Raw genomic sequence first — 26327 nt, 5'->3', positions numbered from 1 at the left:
CTCCCTTCGCGGCTCGGTCCCCCATCCCGCACGACCGCCCCGCAGCCCTGCTGATCCTCCGCGGCTCAGGCCGCACGTTCAATTCCATTCCCCCCGAAACCCAGCCCCGCCAAGCCGCCGCCGAGGGCGGGGCTGAAAATTCCAGCCCACAGGGGCAGCCCCAGCGGAGACCAGGGGAGTAGGGGGCCAGTCGGGAAGCCTCGCACGATCGCGGGAGGCGAGGACGTACCCACTCTTGCGTGCCCGCGCGGTGTGTTCACACCCGCGCCGGGAGAGGGCCGGGCGGGGAGCGGCCGGGAGGGGGCGGGAAGGCAGTGAGAGTTGGCCGGAGTTGCCTCTCACCCAGTGCCGCGAGGCCCGCGAGGGCAGACGGGCAGATCGTGGCTGCCCTTCTCTGTCCTCTTGAGAGAGAGACACTGGGACCTGCCGGGGGCATCCAGTGTCTCCATTCCCTCCCCGCACACCAACGCATCTGCCCTCGCGAGGCAACCGGCCCACCACACAACTCTCCTCCCGAGTCAAGGTGCGGGATCAGGAAGGGGGTTTCTCCAAGCTTCAGTGGGGTCTGCAAACCCTGAGTAGGGCCCTTTGCTGCGTCCTGGCCGCTCCGCCTCCAGCCCCTGGCCAGTTTGGGGCGCAGTGCGAGCACAGCAGCTCATTTGGAAGGACCCGTGGGGTCCCAAGGAAAAGAGACTAGTGGATGATGCCCCACATGCGAAACCTGAGAAAGTTGAAAGTTGACTTGGGTCAAGCCAACCCAGAAATATTTCAACATGCTGGCCACATGAGTTTAGTGCGGGGGGCTGGAGCGGTGGCGATCTGGGAAGGTTCCGCGCGCCACAGCCCCTCCGACCTCCAGGGTCATCTCCCTGGGCCTCCTGGCCTCATCGCGCGCGCAGATTCGCGACTTCTTCGGGCCACAGAACCCTCCGCTGCGAAGCCGAAGCGCCGCGTCCGCAGACAGGGCACCTGCTCTCCCCCCTCAAAGCCCTCCACACCGATCCTCAAGCCTCAAGGACCCCTGCGGACTCCTCTCCTAGCCGCTCTCGGTGGCGCCGACCCCGTGCGGCGTGGCCATCCTCCTCAGACCAGCTCCCTGGCCAACTCAGACGCCCGCTTACCTTTTCTTCTCCTTGTCAGCTGTCATTGTCGCCGTGCCGCTCTGAGACGCCAGACACCTGAGCTCCCCTGCCGGTGGGGATTGCTGTCGCCGCCTTCGCTCTGGCCCTTGCCTACTCCTTGTGGCCCAGGCAGGTGTTAAAGGTCCTAGGTGCTCGCAGGTCCCGAGCGCCCCGCACAGTCAGGTGGAAGTTTGAGTGCTGCTGGCTAGGTGCGGGGAGGAGGGTGGAGAAAGGTGCCGGGGAGGAACCTGCACGGGGAGGCGGGGTCGGGGAAAGGAGTGGGAGGAGGCTGTCAAACCCAAAAAGAGGGCCGCGAGAGCGGGACCTTAGTTCCTTTTTCCCGCGAAGAGGAGTCACTTTCTGGGTTTTCAAAAAAAAAAAAAAGAAGTGGCTGCAACGACTGGAGTTGAAAGAGTCCAAGGCCGGGCGGGCACGACCGCGGAGATGACCATACAGTCTCAGGACACTGCCGAGGATTGTACAGCCGCCTCAGGACAGCGCTGTGTTGGGCGCAGGGGCTGCGCCGCGGACCGCTCTCAAATGTCCGGCTCCCGGGGCCGCCAGCCCACTTTAAAAACTCCTGCGGCTGGGCGGGGGAGGGCGCAGGGGGCGCGGGCGCAGGGGGCGGGGGCGGGCGTGCGCCGGCAGGCCCCGCCCCCGCCCACCCCGCCCGCGGCGCGGCGCGCGCCCGGGCAGCCCACTGCGTCCCGGCCAATGGGGAGGCGCGGCCGCAGCCTCTGCCCTGACCCCGGCCCGCCCCCTGCCCCCGCGCTCTGCTCCGCCGCGGCCCGCCCGCCCCGCCTCCTCCCCCAGCAGTTCCAGAAGTTGTTTATGAGGTCGGCGGGGTGGCTTGTGGTAAGGTGGGACTCCGCACCGGGCAAGCGCGACCTAAGTGGGGCTAACCGGCAGCGAGAAGTGGGACTCCGGGAGTGCCGCGGACAGCAGGAGTGCCCCTTTGCAGCGGTGCGCTTTCACCTCCTCCGTACCTCTGGGAGCAGGGCAAGACCGCGAGCACCCAGGGTCCCGCGCTCTGCCACGCCACGCACAGCCGCTCCGCAGTGCCGCTGCAGCGTCCCTCGCTCTGCCGCCTGGCCCCCGGGCCCTCTGGGGGATAATTCCGAGGGCCCAGCCGCGGCGCTCCGAACCGAGGCGTTGCGCTTTTCCCGGCAGAGTGCCGCTGACTTTGCCGTCTGAAAGGAGAGGCAGGGAGAGCAATCACCGCTCCTGTAGGGTCTGGGGAAAACGGTGTAGTGAAATAGAGCCAGGGCTTCGCCTGCTCTTCCTTTCCCTCAACTGGTACACCTGTTTGCTTGCAGGGTGGTGGTGGACTGTGTGGCTTTGGTGAGGATGCGGGAGAGGAGGGCCCACGCTTCGAGCGAGGGCCTGCTGCACCCTGCTCCCAACACCCGACCACCACCGCGCGGACCTGGGCCAATTCAGAATTGGACAAGTCAGTCTGGCTTCCTAGTGTGATTTGGGGATAAGAATTGACAGCGTGTCATCAAATCACAGGATCTCGGACCTGCCCTATGTGTCTCCAGTGTTTTATCGAAGCCCTAGGAACATGAAGTCTGCAGGTGTTGAGTGTGGAGAGATCAGAGATCTAAGGGGCAGGCCATTAGAGCGCAGGGATTTTCCAGCTGCGCTTTCAACGCCGCCTTCAACCCATGCTGGCCCGGGCATCTATGCGCCAGGTGCCTCTGGCCTGACCTGATCGACCCGATCTATGTGCTCTTCCAAGAATCCCACCCCATTTACTAACATTATGTTGATCCAGTTCTCAGGATGGGACAGGGGAGGCTCAGTCTTCCAAGCTTTGAGAAAAGCTTCATAGGTGTGAGTAGAAGAGAAGACAAAGCAAGGGCCACGGGAGTGGTAGCCCTCGCACTGACAGCCTTGCTGTACGTTTTCCCCATAAGCCTGGTCATGTTTTATATTAAATAATCTACATAATGGAAGTCCAGGACTTTATGCAAAGTGAGAACAGCCAGTCAACAAAAGGACAAATACTTTATGATTCCGCTATTATGATGTATCTGAAGGAATGCAATTCATAGGAACAAAGTAGAAAGGTGGTGGGGGGATGGGATGGGAATTAGTGCGCAATGGGTATACAGTTTTGCTTCTGCAAGACAAAAAAATTCTAGAATCTGTTGTACGAAATGTGAATATATTTAACTCTATTGCACTGTACACTTAAAAGTGGTTAGGGTGGTAAATTTAAGGCTAGCTTTTTTTTTTTAACTGCAATGCAAAAATAAATATCAAGAAAAAAATAATCATAAACGGAACTTTTTTTCGTTTAGGTTTGTGTTATCACCAAAATACAAAGTAAACATATTTTTCCCTTGCACACCAGGAGGGGTGGGGCTACTTTTCAGGGGCCTTTGGAAAGCACTGGAAAGCAGAATAGGGAGAGGAGATAACTTGCCGAGAACTGGGGAACCAGGCACATTTTCTCATTTTCCTAGAGCCATGGGCACTGTGTACACAGACTTTGAAATCAAACATCACGCCTGACAGTCAAGGGATTCAAACAAAGATTGCAAATCTCTCTAGGGAGCCATTTCTTGGGGCTGGTGGATTTCAGAAATGGAGTGATTTCCTACTGGGCTTCTCCAGCCCCCCAGTCCTAGTGGACACATTTATTTATCTTAATAACGATATTGGTAAGACACAGTGCTCCCTTAATCAACAATAAGCTTACTTATCCCACTTGGTGCCGGAGTGAGAGAAGAAACAGGTGCTTTGGTGGCTTCCAGGTGCTCAGGTGGTTCACTGCTCGAGGAAGCAGAAAATTCTTGAGTCTGGGCTATGCTTGTAAGTCACAGAACAACATCTCCAAACTACACAGAACATTTCAGCAGTGCTGAGCTTATGAAATTAGATTTTTTGGTATCTTTTAAAAAAAGAAGAGGAAAGGTAAAGAAAGGGTCACTCAACAAATCTACCATAGTAATAGTGCTTCTTCCCCATGGCCAGCCTGCCCATTTTTCTAATTGGGATTTTGCCATCTAAGTGAAAGGTCCCCAAGCTCTGATAAGCAACTGGATGGGTATTATGAAAATCCCAGTGAGTAACTAAGAGTCTGGGATTTTGGCAGTGTCTGAGAGATTCACCAAAAGCTGTATATAGAAGAATTGGACCCAGCCTTGCTTCGAGCAGAGCTAAGCAGCTCAATGACCACTTAAGGTTTTTTCCAGGATTCAGTTCAACAACCTCTGCAGGAAGGAGCTAAGAGTATAAACCCAACCCAGGCCTGTGGCTAGAGTGTCTCATTTTACTTTTTAACTCCCACGGAGCTCTACAGGAGAAAACCTTCAAAAGATGATGGCGGAAAGAGATGGATTCCAGAATTTAGAGGAGTGTCTCTAGAGACAATGATCTTTTGGCCACAGAGGGCAGCAGAGGGCATCACCAGGCAAAACTCCCAAGCTGCTTAAAATGGGAGCAACTGCCCATCTCCCAGCAAATCTCCCTACCTGTCCCCCAACTCTAGACTGGACAGCTTGTAGCAAAGTCTATGACCCCAGAAGAATACTGACTTGTTTTAATGTGGAACAAGATTGGGTCTCTAGCCTCTTCTCTCCTCTGTAGAGCACACATACCCTTAGGACGTTGGGATAGATGGAGACCAGAAGTTAACTTACAGACTTGGTAAAGAGGAGGCACCTGGGCTAAGGTGGGCAGGTGGAAGACAGAGGGCCTCGGTAAACCTGTTAAAGTAACAGTATGGCCCAGGATGTGGTTGGAAATTAGGTTGGGATGGGTGGGATCTAACAGGAGAGGAGATCTTGGAAGGCTGGGCTATTTCTTTAGCATTTCACAACTTTCAATGTATTGTCACATGTCAGGGTTGGGGTGCAAAATTTCAGGGGGCATTCACTCTCGGGTGGTACTAGCCCTGGTCTTGCACATGTGTTATCTCATGTAATACCCTTCGGGCCCCAGTCCCACCATTTATTGGGTTGGAAGGGAAGTCACCCCTTCCCTCACATTTGCCTGTTAGTTCTCCAAACAAAACCAGCTCTTAAATTGTGACTGTAGGAGGCTGTCCTCACGCTCATCAATGAATCCCATGACCAGAAAACCATACCTCCTGTGTTTGGCTTCAGGCCAAAGCCTGAACGTATGCTATATCTACGGTTAAACATGACTTTTGATTCTACAAATTCAGCTTTTGCCATCTTTCTAAAAGAGTTCTGGGATTCTTATTGAGGCAAGAGTCGAACATTTTTTCTACTTGAATTCTTAGTGCTTACTGAGAAGGATCCAGGTTTAAAGAACCACAGTTTCCCCACCCCACCCCCACATCTGGATTATCCGTGACTTAGAGACTAATGTCTGCCCAGGAAAGGTCTTATGTGTTTATCATTTGGTCATTCAACAAATAGTGAAGGAGTCATTGGTTCATGGCCATTGTGTTATGCTGGTTTAGGGAGAATGGAAGGAATCAATCTGGAGGGAGAGAAAGCCAGTGGTTCCCTTCCCTCCAGGAGAAGCCAATCCAGTTGTGCACCCACTGCATTTCCCAGATTATGACATGCACATTGACTTACTTTTTAAGGCTTTTGAAATCAGTGAGTGTCAATAAGTAATGATTCCTTTCTTCCTCTTCCAAACTACTTTTCAATTAATATATAATTTATATATTCTTAAAACGTTTTAAATATAAAAGTTGAGAGCGAAATCACATGCTCTAAACAATAGGTGTTGTAAGGATTTGGTGGTGGTGGGTGGGAGGGTGGAGAGAGTGAATAAGAAGGAAGATAAAGCTAGAGTCCCAGCCATCGTCACTGCTAGGAGTTAGAGACACCTCGCCCAGACTGGCCCGTCTGCTAGGCTGGTGGCTGCAATCTCTGTGGGAGGAATGGCCTATAGGAAGGATGTGCCAGCCCCACCTTAGAGTAGAAAGGGCACAAGCAGAAATGAAGGTGCTACTATCAATAGAAATGATGACATCAGGCCTCAAGTAGCACTGCTCTGAAGTCTGGTAACTAAGAATGACACAAAGTAGGGGTCAGAGACACCCTCCTTGGTCCCATAGCGTGGCTTCGGCCTGTAATGGGGTGTTAAAAGGGGACTTTCTCTAGCTCAGTTTCAAAACACAGAAATACAGAACTAGCAAAAGAGCTTTCGAAAAGTTTTGCATGCTTTAGTCAATGCCCACCTCAAGGGAGTGAACGCACTGATACAGTCAAGGACTAGAAGTGGCATTTCTAGGATGGAGCTGTCAACATCATGGAATTTCCCCTCCCTGCACCATGGACTAATGCTTGCCTTTCAGCTATCTCCGAGTCCAGTGACTTACCCGAGACCATGTGAGAGGCTGAGGCTCATCCCCTGCAGCTTGAGGGCCTCAGGAGAGCGCCCCCAGGTGAGAGGCTGGCTGGAGCGGCTGTTGGAGCCAGGTGGAGGGCTGGGTTCGAGGCTTACTCCTACTCACCTGGTCACGGCAGTGGTGTATTTTGCAGGTCGGATTCCCCGGGGAAGCCAGCAGGAGGGGGAGGTTAGCATTCAGCAGGTTTATGAGGGAGAGCCCTTGGGATCAGCACCTGTGGGAAAGAAGGGACAGAAGTGGGACTGGGCAGGGGGCAAAGTGGAGCCTCCACAAGGGTCTCATCCAACCCCTCAGGGTGTCTGAAGCTGGAATGGCTCTTCAGAGTTGTCCCAAAGTGGAGTAAAGAGGTCAGGCCTTTCTACCTCTGCCCTGATCAGTCAAAGGCTGTGGCCTTAGGCAACAGCACCCCGGGGGGGAAAACAGGCCTTCATTCCTGAAGGGTATCTGGGCAATGACAAGAAGGTCCAATACAGACCATGATGTTTACAGACCAGATGTGGAATTCACAGGAGGAATATCCACTGAAGATTTTTAAGAGGATCCTGCCATGCGTACCTCTTCAAAAAGGTCTCAACAGAAAGAGATGGAGGGACCACCAGAGGCAGAAGCTGAGGAAGACCACAAGTGACCTGCTGGAGGAGGGCCCTTCTGGAACCATAAGGGGATGCAGTTGGAGGAGACCACCCGAGGAATCCACAAAGATACCAAAGAGGCAAATAGCTGCCATGGCCAGGGAAAACCAAAGAGAAATTACACCCATGCTAGTAAAAAGAAGGAGAAGAAGAAGTGGAAGAAGATGAGAAAGAAGAAGAAGACGACCTTCCCTATCCTATTTTTCCCCTCTCCTAGCCTCGAGGGGCCAATGTAGGCCAGTAGAGGGGTTAAGTACAGAGGTGCTAGGTAGGGAAATATCTTAGGCTCCTCAATGCCTAACAGGGCATCTACCATAACTGGGGCACTCAGTAAATGCTGACCAAACAAATATGCAGACATATAAATGAACAAATTAATGTATCAGCCAAGATCTTAGGGTGCAAGCAACAGATAGCATCTTCCCTCCTGTCCGCTCAGGCTTCCAGGTTGAAGCAAGTCTAAGTTAGGGAGGACAGAGCTCTAAGCTGGGGCGAAGCTGAGAATTTTCATTACCTACCGGACGCAAGACGTTTATGTAGTATGGGCAAAGGAATTTCTACTTTTACTACTCAAGAGTGACTTTAAAAGTCTTGGGACTTCACTGAGATTTTATTCCAAGTGGGAACTAAATAATCCATCAAATGGACCACTTAAAAGTTTAATGGAAGAAAATAATAATGTTGCCTTCTGATTGTATCATACGAATCCCATTTGTTTGACATAACTCTCTCAGGGTCTTGAGGCCCCTTTCAGGGCTGTGCATGTGGCTGATGTCAGAAGCCACAGTGCTGGCGATGCATTAGAAGGTCTTCAAGAAGTGACCAGAAAAAAAAAATTGGGCCCAGGAGGCAGTGGCAAATGTCCTGACCTAATTTTGGAGAGGGCCTTAACTATGGAAATGACAGGAAGTGCTGTAGCTGGCTAGGGGAAAAAATGGCAGCTACAGACAGAACTTGTGAAAAATGCTCCAGGGACTCCCACAAATAAGTTATGGGGAGACTGGGGAGCAAGGGGGAGGGACATCCTGCAGCAAGAGTCAGCCAAATGGGGCAAAGAGAGGCAAGAGTCAGCCAAATGGGGCAAAGAGAGGCAAGAGTCAGCCAAATGCACAATGTGTTTACATCGTGCACCTCCGCTGCCTTAATTTACTTGTGACATCGGACATCTTCTTTCTCCTCAGTTCCTCAGCATCCGAACCTGAGCACCTTTCGATGTTTGGGGAGTTCCTCGCTCACCTTAAGCAGCACGGCTTCACTAAAGAAAAGGCTTTCACTAAAGAAAGTAAAAATGCCAGATAATCTCAGCTTCTCTTGAACGCTTGGTGTGGACATGTGACTCGGGTTCTTTGAATCACTCACATCTACCCAGACTTTGAATCTCGTTGAGTCTCGGGGAAGCAGGCACCTTGCAAAGCGGTTGCCACCCCACTGACAGCATCTTGGTGCCAGCAGTTCTAGCATCCCGAGTAGTGAGCTGGTGGCTTGGCCATGTGAACTACAGTCACCTACAGCGGGCTTCCAGTGTGGGCCTTAATTCCCGGCTGCCCTAACCTCTGCGCCTGGCTCTCCAGTTACCCCCCCTCCCAGAGACGTTGTGAGATAACCAGAACCTTTTTAATAAATCAGTTCTTCTCAAATTGCTGGAGATAATTTCTGTTACTTGCGGCTAAGAATCTTGGCTGGTATATTCATTCATTCATTCACTCATTCATTTGTAGGCACTATTTACTTGAATAGCATCCGGTGAGCGCTCCCTATATGCCAGCTCTCCTGCTGGGCACTGGTGCTACCAAGATCAGTGAGACATGCACCATTCCTCAAGGCACTTCCAGTCAGATAAGAAGTCCTTGACAGGGCGCCTGGGTGGCTCAGTCAGCTAAGCAACTGCCTTCAGTTCAGGTTATGATCCCAGAGTCCCGGGATCCAGTCCCGCATCGGGCTCCCTGCTCAGCAAGGAATCTGCTTCTCTCTCTGACCCTCCCCCTTCTCATGCTCTCTCACTTCCCCAACTCTCTCTGTCTCTCTAAAAAAAAAAAAAAAAAAAAAAAAAAAAAGTCCTTGGCTAAATTTCTATCATTGGCTCTCGGTTTCCTTTTCTTTAAAGTGAGAGGGCTGGCTCTTTAGAGCCTTTAGGCTCTGATGTTTGGATTGGCTATGCATCACTGAATTAAGTGGTGGTCTTTGCCCCAGAAGCCTCAGCTGGCAGACACGTGAGGCCATCTGTGGAATACTTGGGTCAGGACATGACTGCGTCCTTACGACCTCCATTTCCTACATGGAAAACGAATCACTCTGGGCATCTGATCTAGGCAGGCGCTTGACTAAAGTTTGACTCGGCAGGAGCTGGTTTCCAGCACCTTCTCACCTCACTTTCTCTTGATCTCATTCCGAGCAGTTCTCCTGCCATCCTGAAACCACCCCTGGGGCAGACCACAGAGCATCCAGCAATGTCTTCGAGGGAGCTTGGCTGCTGAGAGAAGTTCGGTGTTGTCTGGCCCACTCTCGGGGTTTAAACTTCAGATTTAGGCTGATAGAAGCACAAAGGAAAATGGGAGGAAAAAGCCTCACAACCGCAGAAATGGTTTGCCCCGCAACTCATTGTCCTGTCCCCCAGCAAAGTGCCTGCAGATTCAAGAAATGGTCAGAGATAGCAAGAGACCATTGAGACTTCGGATCTATGTTAAGTGAGAAGGACGGTTACAGGACATTTAGGGTGTCTGGATACTACAGGAATTGGTTTTGAAACTTACTAATATACAAGGAATGAGGGAACATTGCCCCTTTATGATTTCCATGGCCATGTAAAGGCTTTTCCTGTCTGTGTCATTCTGGGACTACAGCTGGGTCCTTTTGGAGCGCTGAGATTAGAGGGGAGAGCACATACAAACATCGAGTCAGGGCACATGCTAACACGGCCCCAAATGCACCTGGGCGCTCACACATATACACGCACATGGAGCTCCCCAGGTGCCAAGCCCAGAAATACGGTCCCGCACAAATCCCATTTAAAATGCTTCATTTTTCTCTGAGTGCATACCTCTGTCTTTGCCCTTTGAAGAAAACCAGGGATGCAATGCTGAGAATGTGCCTGTAAATACTTAAGATTTTAAACTCTGAGGCTTTTCTCTTGGTCTGTCTCAGGATTGCAGTCTGTGGTGCATGGATGCTGGGGTCGCAAGCCCGCCTGGGACCAGTGTGCTCAATGACCTACCCCAGGGGAAGTGGAGGCACAGACATTTCGAAGCCTTTAGACAATGCCTTACCTTAATCGTTCATTTTACATTATAGCAGATTTGCCCTCCTAATTGTTCTATTTTAGGCTAAATTAAAGTGGGCCTTCATCAGACAGTAATTTATGGTAGAGAGATGCCTTGTGACATAAAAACATGCCAGTGGCAAAGCCAAGGCAGGGAGCCCGGGGTTCACTGTGTATGAGAGTGAAGCTCGTAATGCCCAAGGTTCATAAGGAAGGCCACACTTAGGAGAGCACTGGAAAGACCCACAGACAACTCCACAGTAACTTTACCTGTTAAGACTAGAAAGCACAGGGGCGTCTGGGTGTTTCGGTTGGTTAAGTGGCTGTCTTCGGCTCAGGTCATGATCTCAGGGTCCTGCGATCAAGCCCCGAGTGGGGCTCCCTGCTCAGCAGGGAGTCCGCTTCTTCCTCTCCCTCTGTGCCCCTGCCCCCACTCATGCTTACACTCACTCTGTCTCTTTCTCAAATGAATAAATACAAAATCTTAAAAAAAAAAAAAGAATAGAAAACACATTTTAATAGTAATAAAACAACAGCATTTAAAAACGTACATTTCTGGGGTGCCTGGGTGGCTCAGGGGGTTAAGCGGCTGCCTTCAGCTCGGGTCATGATCCCAGGGTCCTGGGATCGGGTCCCATGTTGGGCTCCCTGCTCAGCGGGGACCCTGCTTCTCCCTCTGCCTGCTGTTCCGCCTGCTTGTGCGCTCGCTCGCTCGCTCTCTGCCAAATAAATAAAATCTTAAAAAAATTAAAATAAAAATGTACCTTTCCAAATTATCTCTCCAAATTTCATTGCATTTGAGGCCTCGTTCCCTTTGTATGTATTCTGATCTTTGTTTACTTAATTAATTTTATTCATTCGTCCTTCCCCTCTTAAGCATTTATCAAGTGTCCAGCTCTTACTCATCAATGGGGTTGAAATTCAGCTTAGAAAGATGAATAAGACACAGCCCTCCCCTCTAAACTCACCGTCTACTATTGCAGACAAACTTGCAAACAGACAAAATACTGCACGTAAGAAGTTTAAAACCCTGTTTTTCTGGGAGTTCAGAAAGGAGAATGATTCTGCCAGGCTGGCTGGGGGTGGGGGATGTCTGGGAAAGTCTGCAGAAAAGGTGCCGTTTTGGCTGGGTCTTGAAGAATGAGCCGGAGTTTGCTAGTCAGAGAAGTGGCTGAAGAGCATTTTGGTCTGGGAGTAAGGGCTGAATCCTCTCTTACCACTCTCGAAGCAAAGGGCAGGGCATACAGAAGCGGCACAAAGACCCTTCGAGGAGGTTTAGTTATTATCATCATCTGAGATTATCAGCTTTTACTGGCTCTAGACCACTTAGAACACCTGTATTACTAATGCCTGATGGGGCCTTTGGAGGATGACTGTGACCCCTGTGCTGATGAGAAATGGAATGTGACTCTCATCTTTTAGCCGTGACATTCTAGCTTTCCCACCATGAATTTGCCCCCAATAATTACGTGGCCATTGTGGCAGGAACGACACCACTATACAGTGGTGAGGATTTCTCTGCAAACTCTGGGAGCATATGTGGAATGGAGCATGGATGTCCTTGACCCGGGCAGCCCTTGGCTCAGGTTACCAGGTAGCTTTCCCCAGCCCTTCATAAGAACAGTTTATCTTTCTTGTTCCTCCCAGTTTTTAGAAAACCTTCATGCTCAATTTATACTCGACTTTTGCATAATAGCTATTAACATCAGAGCAAAATTTCCGTGGGTTCTAGAATCTCCTGGGGTACATCCACTCTCAGCAAGGAGCCAATTATTACAGCCCTGAAGTTTGAGGGGACACTGGTCTATATGCATGGCCCTGGGAGTACAGACAGGTGGCTGTGGAGACCTTAGCATCTTGGGGTGTTAAGTAGGTTCAAAGGCCACTCAAACTCTCCCCACAGCGTAGCTCAGGGGATATTTAGGTGTAAGCAGCATGGAGGAAGCCCAGAGCTGTGACGAGTGGACCCAGAGGGACCCAGGCCCTGCAAGGTTCTACTGTGTGTCTTGCCCTGGGCAATCGCCCCCCCTACCTGCTCCCTGTGCCTACTGCTTCTCTTCTTCTCCACACTTCTTCCTTTCTCTTTCCCCAGTCCTCTCTCCCAGTGAATATACCTTTTTTCTCCAGAAGTTTCCACTGAGTTTGAGGCTTTCAATGACCACACCCAGCCATGATGATCACAGAGATAAGGAGGCCACTTCCATTAGTATCTGCATAAGAGAGAGCAGAGGTGAGGTGGCCCCTCTCTGCAGGCCCGCTGGACTGTTCAGCCCGGTGCTGAGGAAGCCAGCACTGGGCTGGGCATGCGGACGACACATGCTGGAGAGGTTTGGCCCAGAGAGCTCAAGAGAAAGCACGAGGAACAAACACATCCCATTTCCATTTGTTCCTACATTTATTTTTCTTCCAAGTGAAGAGAAAGGTGAAAACATGAATGAGCTGCAGAATGGGGAAAGTCTAAAGCCCTATAAAGTGTGAGGACCCAACCTGACTGAACCGGGTCTGCGTGAGCTCCGTGCCCTGGGCGGGGGCGGAGCTAAAAGAGCAGGCAGGTTCACCATTGCCCTTTTCTCCTTCGGGCCCAGAGGCTGGGCACAGGAAGGTGCTGAGAGCCCACTGGTGGGCCTGGAGTCTCAAGCCTGAGCCCGCATTCTGGTCTCCACTTCTTAGGTGGTCACGGACGTATTCAACATCTCTGAGTCCCAGCACCCTCATCTGCAAGATGGGGTTACTAGTGGCTCCTACTTCACAGACTTAGGGACAGGGTCACTGTGCCCAGAAGCACCTTAGAAACCCTGATACAAATGTGATGATTAATGTCCTATCAACGTCATGGTTTCTTATACTGTTATGGGTTTCCAAAGGAAAGCATTAGCAAGTTGGAATAGTCTCAGAACAGACAAAAAAAAAAACCCCTAAACCTTGCACGCTAATATAAATTCCATACGTTTAAAGCTTAGTATTTCATATAATTTTAAATCAATTTGTTTTAAGATTAAGAGTTAGTAAAGACCCCTCTCTACTGCTCTTTGCCATTGCTAAATGAGCCTACTTCTGGAAGGAAGGACCTACTTTTCTCCCTCCCCACCCACTAGCGTAGAGCTATCTAGCTGAACTCCCTCCCCTTCTCCCTGAGCAGATGGGTGGGGACCAGGTAAGCCTCTAGTTACATTTTTAAAATAGTGTTGAGAGAGAGGGAGGAAGGGAGGCAGGCAGGGAGGCCCACATGGCAGGAAGGGCAGGTTTTTCTGCCCTCTCTCCTTGCCTGAGGTCCTGAAGCAGGCCAAGCAGCTGAGCCCCACACCCTGTCACCTTGTCACCCCAGAGGAGCTGTGGGCCCAATCGCATACATTAGAGGGCACTACACTGGCCCCACACAGACTTTCTCACTGATTTTTCCCTTCTCCCCAGCGGCTTCCCCTCAACATAGGAAGAAGTCCCTTTTCCTAGCTCAGTTCCTGCGTCCAGGCTCTGCGCAGCCTCAACCACTCGGCCAGTCATCAGCTAGTTGCTGGCAAGTGCTGAGAGGACGGCTCTGTAGGGAAAATGGACGGTGGGGCCAGGGTCTGTGCCTGGGGCACCGGGGCTAGCCCGGGGTGAACATGTAGTCTGTGCTGGGCACTCCCAGTGGCCCTGGGCTGGCCTGCTGTGCTCCAGAGAGATCCAGGACCCAAGTCCTAGGCCCCGGAAACGGAAGCAGTCTGGCGGTCTGGCTTTTCCATGGTGGAGGCTGAGCCCATAGCATCAGCTTTTTGCACCTGTCTGCATTTCATTGACCCTGACTCCCTGCTAGCCCTTGGTCAGCTCCTTCCTCCGTGGCCAGCACAGCCTCTCCTCTGGGCATAGACATGGCTGCATCTTGCTCTCAAAATTGTTCTTGGGTCTGCACACCTCCTGCCTGCCTGCCTGCCAGACCTCTCGCCCAGCCCTCTAATTGATATTTTGCTGGCTGATTGAGTATTTGTCTTTTGATGGAGTAATATGACAAACCAGCCCCAAGGGGTCTGACTTTGTCCTCAATCATCTCTGGCCTGAGAGGTTCCCAGCATGTCTGGAGTGTTGGCCTTCCCGGAAAGAACAATGGAGAGGTGCTCTGAATGCTCTAGGGCCGTAAGCCTAAGGCCTGGGCTGCACGCGGCTTTGGAATCAGGCTGACCCGGGCTGACTCCCAGCTCTGCAGCCCATCTGATAGCCTTGGACAAATCCATTACTTTCCCTGAATACCAGTTTCCCAGTCTGTAAAATGAGGATGATGATATCTACTCGGAGGGATGCCGGGAGGGCCAAGTGAGCTTTAATGCACGCACAGTGCGGAGGTCCAAGAATCACCTCCATGTTCCCCAAAGAGTATGTGTGCCTAGAGTCTGGCTTCTTGCGGTTTTTTTGTTTGTTTTTTGCTTGGTTCACGTGTTTCACAAAATGGCCTTCCGCTGGAATCCAGCCTGCAGGGCTGGAGGAACACAGAAATCTTTCTTGATGTGTCACAGGCTTTCTTTCCCAATCCAGTGACAACAGAGGTAGTTCCCTTGGCAGCAGCAACAACATGGCTAACACGCCAGCCCCTCCCCAAGGGTTTCTGTGGATCCCACAGGCCCCTGTGAGAAGGCCGGACGAGGCTCCCCATTCTGAAGAGGCCATCGCCTCGGCCGGAGCGAAGCAGCTCAGCAGTGGGGCTGGTTCGAGGCTGATCTTCAGCCCCAGGGGGTGGTGGTGGGCTCATTCCCTTGCATGGGGGCTGCCTCAGTGGTGGTGGTGGGGCAGCCACTGGTTCGGTGGGGCCGGTGTGCCCGGTGACATCCAGTTAAGAACTGTCTGATGAGGCTGTGGCCTGGGAATGGAGGAAAAGAATCTGGCTGGCACTGGAGTTGAGTTTGGCCTCATTAACCAAAGGAGCTAACCAGCCCCTGTGCGAGGGAAGGCTCAGGTGCCGCCATGATGTTCATGGAGGAAAGGAACTCGAGTTATTATTACACAGACCCCATTTCATCGCTTGAATTTAGCGTGCCCAGTATCCCGAGGGGCAAGATGATGCCACCGCCTGTTTTGTACAGCCCTTTGTCCTTTAAAGGTACTGTTTAAATGACGGATGGCTACCATGTCTCTGTGACGTAAATAGCCTAGATCCTACTCTTGGCATTTGACGGACAGATAACACGGGAGAGAGGCTAAGTGACGCACCCAAGATCACACACAACACACTGCAGGTTCCAGGACTGCTATCTCGTTGCCCATTGTTCTCTTTTGTTCGGTTTTCTCTGGTTTTGCTCTAGGCTATTCTCCACAGAGTGACTGGAGTCATCTTTAAATCTCAGATGAGACCATATCACTCCCTTCCTTACAGCCTCACGTGGCTTCTCTCCAAAGTGGAGGACAGTCCCTTCCTGGCACAAAGGCAGCTCCTTCTCTGAGCTCCGGTCCTGCCCCCCCCTTCCCAGGCCACCCTGCTGCCCTCACCTTCCCGGCTCCAGGCCTCCTGCACGCGCTACCCCTGCTCCCCCACTGGCCCTTCACCGCCCTCAGCAGGCACAGGGTCTTCTCCATTTCCACCCACCGACCTGGTTTTGCTCCCCTGAATCACACATTTGCTTCTGTCTCCCACCGGGGGGGGGGGGGGGCTCAGCGCCCTTGGCTCGCTCGAGCTGCATCAGCCATACCTACAGTAGCACCTGGTGGGGACTCGGGTAACGTCAGGTCATCAGTAAAGGTTTCTGACCGAATGGCTATTGCACTGCATTGTTAAGAGAAAGAGAAAAAGTCCTGGGGGAGAGAGGTTATTAACGATGGGAAACACATGCCTACCTTCCTCGAGCAGCTGCTGTGAGAGGCCGCAGGAGCTCTGCTGGGTCAGCCCGGCCCCACCCAACCTTGCCTTCCTGAGTCTGGCTCTTTTCAGCCCACAGAGCTGGCCAGTGAGCCAAATCCAGCAGGAAACTTCAAGCAGACGGACTCTAACTCGGGCCTTCACCCTGGGCCTGACGGGTAGCACTGACAGCTTCTCTGACTCCAACCCTGCCCCGAATCATCACCTCAACTTGCTACACTAATGGCAACAGCAGACCCATAGTCACAGTCTCAAGGGGCTAACCATGGACCCCGGAACGAGCAGACCCATTCTCCTCCCAGTCTGCCGTACCTCGTGTTCACAAACATGGCCTCCGAGCCACTAGTAAACACACGGGGTGTGAACCGAAATCAGAGACACCGAAAGCTGGAAAAGACCTTAGAGATCATCTCATTTCTTCCCTTCATGGGTGATATTATAATTAATAGGTGCTATCATTTATTTTCTGTTTGGTTTCTCGTTGGTTCTCTGCTCATTTTTCTGGTGCTCTTTCAGATCAGTCGTGGACTATAATTTAGTATTCCATTTCACCTCCTCTCTGGGATTTGCAGCTAAACCTCTTTGTTCGATTTTTTAACTTTTTGTTCTAAGGATTACAATATGCACCCTCGATTGAGCACAGTCGACCTGGAATTTGCATATGAGAACTTAGACCCTTTACCACCACCCCCATCCTGTTTTCCGTTGTCACATATGTTATTCCTTGAATATAAGCCCCAGGACACGTTGTTGTTATTGCTATAGACCATCGCCTTTTAAAGAAATTAAGAATGGAGAGATTGTTCTCTTCGAGTCACCCATATAATGACCATTTCTGATGCTCCTTATTCTTCTCTGTAGATCAGGCTTCCATGTGCTATTATTTCCCTTCAACCTGCAGAAAATGGCAATTCTCTTCCCACCTCCACGGACACTGTATCCTCTCTTCCTTCCATCCCTGCTTCCAAATCTGCAAGTTCCCATCCAAATCCCAGAGTGCACTTAACTGCCAAGATAAAATGTTAGGCATTTCCAAACTCCCTGAGGATGGGTCCAGCTGGAGCCATGAAGAGAAGAGGGCAAGTAACATGGCGCCGCCCCCCTTTCCCCTTCCAACGCCACCACCCCCTTCCCTGCCTCTGCCCTCTCTCTAAAAGGCATCTGCCTGACCCCAGAATGAAAAATCAAACTGCTACATTTATTTGCTGTTTTTGCATCCGGTCCTTCCTGGAGGAGGGAGGAGAGCCAGCCGACAGCCTTTCCAGGGTAGGCTGCCTGCCCCCCCCCCACCCTGTCAGTCATTCGCAGGCATTTACTGAGCCCAGTCCCAGGGCAGGCCCTGTGCTAGGGGCAAGAAGGGCGGAGGAGGTGGAGAGGGCTGCAGGGATGTCAAGGAGCTTCCAAGCTAGGACCCTGCACACCCAACCTAAGGAAATCAACAATCCAATCTTCTGCCTTATTCCTCTTTCTTTCCTTGGCAATTAGCAAGTGTCCATAGAAATGAGGGTTAGAAGAAATGTAACTGGGTAAGAAAAGACGATCAAAGAAGACCTCTGAATGTGGACCCTGCTGAGGGTGTGGCCTCCTGGGCTTCTCCCACCCCTGGATGTCAGCACAAGAGGTAACAAGGGGCCTCTCAAAGCCTCGGGAACATACAGGTGAGGACAAGCCAAAGGTTGTGGGGCGGCGCACAGATTCGGAGAGGATGTGGGTGATTGCTGGAGGCAGTCCTCTGAAGGGTCATGAAGGTACCAGGGCTGCCAGAAGCGTGTCCCTGAGCGCGGGGGCAATGACCAGAAAGACGCGCAGCTGGCACCAGGCCAGGCCCCTTCCTGGCTTCCCAGCCCCCAGCCCTGTGTCTCTCCTCCTCCTCCATAAACATCCCCACCCTTCCAGCTGCTGACTTCTACTCATCCTACAGCGCAGGCTCACGGTTTACCACGGAGCCTTCCACAGCTCCTCTTATTTCCTCTCCTCTTCTTTTTTTCTGATCAAGCGTTCTATGGCCAGTAGGACCTGGGTTCAAATCCCAGCTAGACCATTTGCCAGGTGGGCGACCTTGGATAACTCACTTCCTCACGGAGTCTCGGTTTAGTCCTCTATAAAAATGGAGAACTTTTCTTCTTTACTTGGAAAATTCTTCAAGAATGAGTGTGATAAGCATAGGGCTAATATCTTTAAAATATAAAGATCTCATCTAGAACATCAAGAAATATACTAAAGACAAAAACAGTAAGGCGAAGAGGAGTCAAGAACATTCCGAAAAACGAAGTACACATAGCTGGTGAACATTTCAAAACACGATCATTAATAGTAAAAGCGAATATTAAAGAAATGAATAATAATCAGTTTTGCAATGGTAAGACAGACCGTCTCTGGTTATAAGGATGCTTTTTGGAACACAATTAAGCAATATGTACCAACAGCTCTGACAACACTCGTACACTTTGACCTAGTAACTTCACTTCTAGGAGTGTGTATGAAGGGATATGATCAGAGATGAGGTCAGAGATTAATATTCAGAGATGTTCAAGATTTTCAGATATTCATAACAGAGTGACTAATAGGAAAGTTTTGGAAACAAAACTCTAAATGGCCACTAGTAAAAGAATGCTTTAACTTGTGTGGTGTATCCTTAAAGTGGAATTATGCAGCTATTAAAAGTAATATTGTCAAAGATAATTAATAATATAATGATCACAATACAGTGCTTGCTGATAAGCAGGTTGTAGTAAGGATTATACCATGTCAACCCATTTTTTGCAGCTTTATTTATTTATACTTACATATTGTATGTCATAGGAAAAAGAACTGAGAAATAAACACCCCAAAATGTTAATAATAGCCACTTGAAAAGTTAGGAATGTTGTTTTCTTTTTTAAGTGTTCCAAATTTTTCACATTAAACAACTCTCACTTTTGAAGTTAGAAAATAAAACTACCATTTAAAATCACAATGACACTGACCCCTAACGGTTCTTCAAATCTTAAAAGACAAAAAAAAAAAAAAAAAAAAAGAAAAAAAAAAAAAAGAAATTCATAGAAAGATGTCAGTACCAAGATGTTACTGAACCGTTATTTAAAATTTCAAATGATAGAAAACCAGATGCCGGGCAGTTGGGAAACAGGAAAATTAGTTGTGTATCCACAGAATGAGGCCCTGCAAAGATGCTACAGATGCCGTTTTAGAATTTTTAATGCCATGAAAATATTTTTGGTATAAAGGTCAGTAAAAAAAAGAAGAATAGAAAATTGTAGTGTACAAGGTAATATCACATATATTTAAAATGAGTTTAAAAAACTGGAATACACACATTTAGGTGCTAATAATGGTTCTATCTTCGTTGTGAGTTTATAGATGACTTTCCTTCTCTTCCTTGCACTTTCATATTATTTTCATATACTATGTCTATAATGAACACTACTTTATGATCAGAAAAGACAAAAAAAACAGGAAAAAGAACAATGGAGAAAGGGTGTGAGAGGAAATAAACTGTGTTGGGGAATGCGGCTAATGACAATTATCTCACAAGATCTGGGGGAAGATTAGAGGAGGTAACAGATGTAAATGTGATTAGCGCAGTGCCTGGCACACCATAGGTGCTCAATAAATGCAGCTCATCCCTCCTTCCCTCTGCATCCCCACACCCACTTTTCCCATCCTGAACCTTATCTCCCCAGCGGGTCTGCGGGTCCAAGAGGACTGAGTCAGCTCCTTCCCACAGCTCTTCCAAAGGGCAAGGTGCCGGCAGGAGCTCTGGGCAGCCTTGCTGATCGGGGACAGAGGAGGGGGGAATGCCACTTGTTCCCCTCCTCCCAGACAACCCAGCCATAACGTTTCTTCTCGTGGTGACATCTAGGCAAGTAAGGCTTCCATGGAGTAAAGGAGTGAGAGGTGTTTCCTTGTAAATGGATAGCTCCGTTCTCCTCTTTCTACCCCGTTCCTCACCACCCCGCCGCCCCCGTGCCCTGTCTAGAACCAGCAGCACACCCAGGCAAAGCAGTCAGGGAAAGCAGGATATGACTGAATGGCTCCAAGAAAGGTTCCCATGCCAACCATTCCTCCCTTGCTGATACCTGGCATCCCACCGTTAAAGCTCAGTGGTGGTTCCCTTATGCGCTTCCCAGGTAACTCGGCCAATGCAGATTCCCTTTGGAGGACGCGGGTATGAAATCTCCGATCTCTCCATCAGCGTGTATTTCTCAGCTCCCCTTCAGAAGCATGCGTGGGGCAGTCCGCAGCATATAACGGCTGAGCAGGGAACTACTGAAGACAGGAATAGCTGGGGCTGGGGTCTGGAAACCTTGCATCAGCAAAGCCACGCTGAGTCTGCCACCGTGTACCGGGCGTTGCTATAGCACAGAACGTGCCCCCTGACAAAGGCAAGGTCTGGTCCTTCAGACTCTTACTCTGTGAATGGAGATGTAAACTTGTAAAAAATGACAGCAAAAACACCTGGTCAGAATAGAACTGCAGGACTGAAGGGACCTTAAAAGCTCTCAAGGTCAACTGTCTAGGTATTAAATGACTGTCATAGGTAGTAACATATGTGATCCAGGGCTCAAGACGAGTGATGCAGGGCTGTCTGGACAGGCTTGCATGCAGAAGCATTTGGAAGGACTGGGTAGGTGGGAGGCACCGGGAAGGCATCCAGGACAGGTGAAGGGCAGAGCTGGGACAGCACTTGAGGGGCTGTAAGGCAGACCGTCGCAAGGAGGTTGGTGACAGGGAAGGGTAAAAACAAAAAGTGCACATGGGGGGAGTTAAGGTTCAATTTTTAGAGGACCCAGGACACCAGGTTTGAGTGTCCAGACTTGACTTTTGACACTAAGAGTCACCTCTCTGCTCGGAGACTTGGAAAACAGAAATGCCTGAAGATGATTCTGACATTGGAAGGAGAAGGTAGGAACTGAAAGGGGAGGGAGACAAGGCGGTGAGCCAGAAAACCTTCTGGGCCATCCACGTGTGAGGACAGGGGGATGGATTAGGACTGTGGATGTCAGAATAGGAAGAAAAGGACAGTGACTTTCACTCTTTGTGAGTGCCGCTGCCCTAGGAGGGCTCAGAGTCCTGGTGGGAGGGAGAGGAAGCCCATTCCTGACCAGGGTTTCCAGGAGTTGTGTGGCCAGCCACAGACTGGCACCCAGGGCTAGGGTGGAGTCAGGGAGAGGGGGCAACCTCTCCTATTCTCTCGGACAACAATGCCCCTTGAGCCAGTCATTTTCTGTGGTTAAACTGAAGACCTTTGTCTCCCCCAGACCAGTCCCTCACCCACAGGAAATCCGTGACCTGGGAGTCCACAGCTGTGAATACGGTCTGTTAAATATCCAAGAGCAAGCCATGGACTGGTTGGTTCAGCCCCAGAGTGCTTAGGGAACCAACGCAGCCAAGGAGTGTTCACGCACTCAGTCGAGTTGCGTTTGCTGAGCATCTGCTCCGTGCCGGGCAGGTGCTGGGTGCTGAGGTCACAGAGGTAAGGGAAGGAGGGCCGTGGCCCACTGGGGCCACCGACAAGTCAACACATAACTGCCAGGTGGCCAGACACTTGCCTGTCGAGGTCTGTGCCAGGCATCACATAAGCAGAGGACAGTCTGGAACGTTCAAGGGAAAGCAAAAAGAGGCTTCAAGGAGGATGTGATGTTGAACAGACTCTTGAAGGGTGAGTAAGGGCTTGTCAGGTGAACACGGGTTCAGGAATGTACACGGCATTCCAGGAGACGCTGTGTGCCAAGGCCTGAGGCAGCATGGTGCCCCTGGGGAAGCACGAGTCACTGGCCAAGCTGCAGGGCACGTGGCAAATTGAGAGGGGTCAGACACGGGACTGGAGACAGAAAGAAAGCCCAGATAATGAGGATACCTCTGGGCATCCAGAGGTGAATACGAGTGATTCTGCAGAGCAAGCGAGGGAGCCACGGAACAGATGTGGCCACTCACCGTGGGCCCTGTCTCGGGGAGATTTTTCCTTCAGCCGAGCTCTGGGAGTCCAGGTGAGGCACAAGTGGCTGAGGGGAAAAGCTCTCTCTGTATCAGTCACACTCTGCCAGCAAGCTCCCACTTCAGAGCTTTCCACCGCTTGTTTCCTCTACCTAGAATGTTCTTCCTCTGGAGAACTGTTTGGCAACTAGGTCCCCCACTCCCATTATTGGTTTCCCCACCCCCTCCTCTTTCTTTCCTTCCACAGCACTTACGATGGGCAGTATGGTATATGTACTTATTACATCTGTTGGTGGTGGTCTGTCTGCTAGAACGAAAGCTTCAGGGTCAAGGACCCTGACTGTAGGACCCTGACTGTATCCTCAGAGCCTAGAACACTGCCTGGCCCACGCAGAGCTCAGTAAGGACCCCTGGAACGAACGCACGAGCGAATGAATGAATGAAGCAGAAGCGTGGCTTTGTAATGCCAGCAGCCAATACAGAGCTTGGCAGTACCAAGTGCTATAACGATTAGGGGAAGGAAGGAAGGAACGACCGGCCAAGAAGTGAGCGCACCCGGCTGCCCGTGCAACCCCCAGGGCCCGGTTTGGACCCCAGCGTGGCGCCGCCCCTCACCTCCGCCCAGCGGGGCATCTGGCAGGGCCCGAGGCGAACGTGCCACTCGGAGAATCGAGCGCTTCCTCGGCGGGGCCGCCCTGCCAGGCTGCCCGGCCGCGCGTCCCGGAAACGCCTCCCCCGGCCGGCGGCGCGGTCCCCAGGCGCGCGCACAATGGCTCGCCGCGGGAAGGCCAAGGCCGCGGAAGCCTGGGCTGGCTTTTCTAGGAAGCAGCCCCCTCGCCGGTAGCTCCCGCCCGCCCGGAGGAGGGGCCGAGAGAACCAACCTGGGGTCGGCCGGCCCCCCGAGATTCCCTGAGCAGGGCCCCCAGCGCGGAAAATATCAGGGGGCCCGGTCCCCATTTGTAATTTTAGAATTACATTATTTTTGTTTAAATAAACAGAAAGCTCCGCAAACAAATGTAAGACGAGGATGGGGCATGAATACAAGGGCACTCCGCTCGACCTCAAATGTTTAATGATTGAAAGCAAAGGGGAAACAAAGCTTAGCTGAAGTTTAAGCTGGTGAAACTCCAGGTGCTGGTTAGATCATTCTTTCTGCTCTTCTGTAACTTTAAAATACGTCAAGATTTAAAATAAAATCAGCTTGAGGAAGAGCAACCAGATTCCTATTTTCTTTTCCATGATGACTACTTGGAGATTGGCTGTTAGTGAACGTCCTGGATTTCTGCCTTGGCGCTGCTGTTTCATCCTTCTGGGGACCAAGGCGCCAGGACAGTTTTGTGGGCAGAAGGGATTTGCGGGGGGTGGGGGTGGGGGTGGGGGTGGTGGTGTCCGGGTGTGGAAGGGAGGGGGGTGGGAGGCAGAGACACTCTCTAAGGGTCTCTCAAGTCTCACCTGCTCTTCCCACATAAAGAGCATCCTAATTCCTCGGTTTCCTGCAAGTTTTATTTTCCACTTCTGAGCTAGACCTCCATAGTCACTGAATGAATGAGAGGGTAGGAGAGGTGTAAGGACAGAAAAGGGCACCTGAGAGGTAGTCTCTGGCAAGAGGGGTCCAGCCTCTGTCACTTCCAGGTAACCCAGGTCTGTATCTATCATTGCAATCTGCAAGTGAGTGGGGGATTTATAAGGATGCGCGTGGACATACATACAATGAGACCCAGCACCTTTAAATAACACCCTCCAGGTCCCAGGAACACACATGGAAGTTTCGCAGATTCCTGTTTATCCGCAATCCAGTGAAAGTACAAAACATAGGTTTTTTTCTGCTTATGTGAGGGAACAAGGGAGAAATCTTTTCTTTCTCTTTCTTTCTTTCTCCTCTTTCTTTCTTTCTTTCTTTCTTTCTTTCTTTCTTTCTTTCTTTCTTTCTTTCTTTCTTTCTTTCTTTCTCTCTCTCTCTCTCTTTCTTTCTTTCTTTCCTTCTTTTTACAATGTTCTGGGCTTCTAATAAGGTTGGTGTAGACTCAACCTCATCCCTGAATTTCCATGAAGTCAATGACTCTGTGGGTGTCTTAGCTTGGGCTGCTATGTTCAATACCATAGACTGGGTGGCTTACAGTTCTAGAGGCTGGGAAGTCTAAGACCAAGGTGCTTGCTGATTCAGTTGTTGGTGAGGGCCTGCTTTCTGACTTGTAGACAAGTACCTTCTCCCTTCATGGCAGAGAGAAGAAGCTCTGGGGTCTGTTCCTCTTCTTTTAAGGGCACTAATCCTATCATGGGGGCTCCACCCTCATGATTCATCTAAATCTAATTACCCTCAAAGGCCCCACCTCCTAATACCACTACATTGGGGGTTAGGGCTTCAATAGATGAATTTTGGGGGACACAAACATTCAGTCCATAACAGGTGGGAAGCATCTTGGGGGCCAGCCCTGATGGGTGCCATAAACAGCCCCTCCGACTGATGCGTGTGCAGTCTCCCTTTAACTTCCCCAGTGTCAGAAAACTTACTACCTCCATCCACTGAAAACAGTTCTGTTCTCTGGGCCGTACTAAACGTGCCTGGCCCGTATCCACAAGGCACCCTTCCCATATTAGTAGACTGAGTATTCCTTTCTTTAGGCTAAATGCCCTGGCTCCAACCATAGGTCGCCTACTCTCTGATTGAATAGGTCTGTGCAATGTCAGTGATGCTCCCAAGAGTACTTGAAAATCCCTGAAGATTGAAAAGTGATCAATCTACTAGCCATGGACATGACAGCTTGGGATTCACCACGCTATCAAATCACCCAGAGCTGTTTACTTCCGGGTCGGCTGGGTCATAGAGTTGGCCAAAGATAGAGTGGTCTTCTAAAGTGTTTAATTTGGGCTCACACTGGGCTCAGAAATTTCAAGACTTCTTTACAGGAATATTCATCCAATTACTGCTCTATGGAAGTTGTCGAGTGTCAACTCCTGAGGGCAACAGAAGGCTGGGGAATCCTCCACAGTTAATTCAGAAAATTAGATGGTGTAGTTTAGCCTAAAATCCTTTAAAAAACATGTTTTATCTAGGTTCACATGGCCCTCCATATGTCACCATTTCAGGGGTTGGGCACAGAATTTAGCTACAGCAAATGCTTCTTGTGAACAGGAGGTACTGGCCAGTTATTCTGATCTCCAGGGAATCAGGCTGGAGCAGAGAGCTGTGGGGAGTGGGGTGCAGGGTGGGGAGGTGGAGAGTTCCAATTACAAAGGAAGAATGGGTGCTACAGGGTCCTGACTTCCTTCCTGAGACACTTCATCATCCTTCCTGCCTCACCCAGAATCTAGTCTAGCTCCCTCGTGGCTCCTCATTACCCCCCCGCCCCCCGATTTCCTTCAGAGATTTCCTTTAGCCGACTGTGGGCACTGGGAGTGTGGCCCTGAGTCAGGAGCCACAGTTTTTAATCTGGGTTGCCTGCTGACTCATTTTGACTCTGGATAATTACACAGGGCTGGGCACAGTGTCTAATTCAACACTCTGCAGCTCCTGGGACCCAGCCAGGCATCCGTTCATGTCAGGAGGCTCCAGGGAGATAGAGCAACATTGAACGGGTTTAGAGACACAAACAGGTACGTGGTAACACGGGGTGCCAGGCCTTGGGCACCCAGCTTACCATATGCCTCTGCGGCACAATCCAGCTCTCGAAAATGTCTCTGTGGTTTTTTCTGGGCCTGCTGGGGCTTGAGGAGGTCAATATATAACACCCATGTTTTCCCCACAAAATTTCCAAAATACAGAAACAGAAGATAGAAGTAAAAATGTCAGCTCTGTTTCCTGGCAGGACACTGCTCCCCTCCCTAACTGTTCACTCAGTTAACCCGCTCTCCTCTGTGGGGAGGGGTCTTGGGTGGAGCAGGAGGCCAGGAGGGTACAGAGAATTCCTTCCTATAAAAACCACAAGACGGGGAAGAAGCCAACTCCTATCTAGTAATTTATTTCCAAAGAAAAAATTTTGAGATGGGGGTAAAGAATTTTGGTTGGGAATTGGCAGGGAAAATTGGAAAGGAGTCACTGAGGGAGGCGAGTAAGTCTCTTGGGTGGAGTATGGATGAAGGCTTCAGCTCAATTCCACAACACTGGGAGCGTCCACTTGCGACGCCCGCGTCTGGCCCCACGCCGAAAATGGCAGCTTCCTGCCTTCTACATCGCCCCCTACAGCCGGGTCCCACTCTGCGGTATGGGACAGAAAGAGGGGGA

General features: G+C 50.7%; 2 protein-coding genes across 2 annotated transcripts in view; both read right to left on the bottom strand.

The window, feature by feature from the left end:
* EPAS1 (endothelial PAS domain protein 1) overlaps positions 1 to 1679 on the bottom strand; it is an 82489-nt gene extending 80810 nt beyond the window's left edge. Inside the window, exon 1 of the mRNA XM_045787918.2 lies at positions 1122 to 1679. Coding sequence (XP_045643874.1) covers positions 1122 to 1147 — 26 coding nt within the window. The 5' untranslated portion in view covers positions 1148 to 1679. The remainder of the gene's footprint in view (positions 1 to 1121) is intronic.
* A 594-nt stretch (positions 1680 to 2273) lies between these two features.
* PRKCE (protein kinase C epsilon) overlaps positions 2274 to 26327 on the bottom strand; it is a 570596-nt gene continuing 546542 nt past the window's right edge. Inside the window, exons 15-19 of the transcript XR_015725163.1 lie at positions 12465 to 12560; positions 10902 to 11069; positions 6568 to 6676; positions 3829 to 3899; positions 2274 to 2311 (exon numbers count right to left, since the gene is read on the bottom strand). The gene's annotated coding sequence lies outside the window, so the exon portion shown is untranslated. The remainder of the gene's footprint in view (positions 2312 to 3828; positions 3900 to 6567; positions 6677 to 10901; positions 11070 to 12464; positions 12561 to 26327) is intronic.

The sequence above is a fragment of the Ursus americanus genome, chromosome 7 (assembly GCF_024610735.1).
Source record: "Ursus americanus isolate L20-20 chromosome 7, mUrsAme1.1.p, whole genome shotgun sequence".
Lineage (NCBI taxonomy): Eukaryota > Metazoa > Chordata > Mammalia > Carnivora > Ursidae > Ursus > Ursus americanus.
The sequence above is the reverse complement of the archived record's forward strand: the minus strand, read 5'-3'. Positions and strand labels throughout refer to the sequence as shown.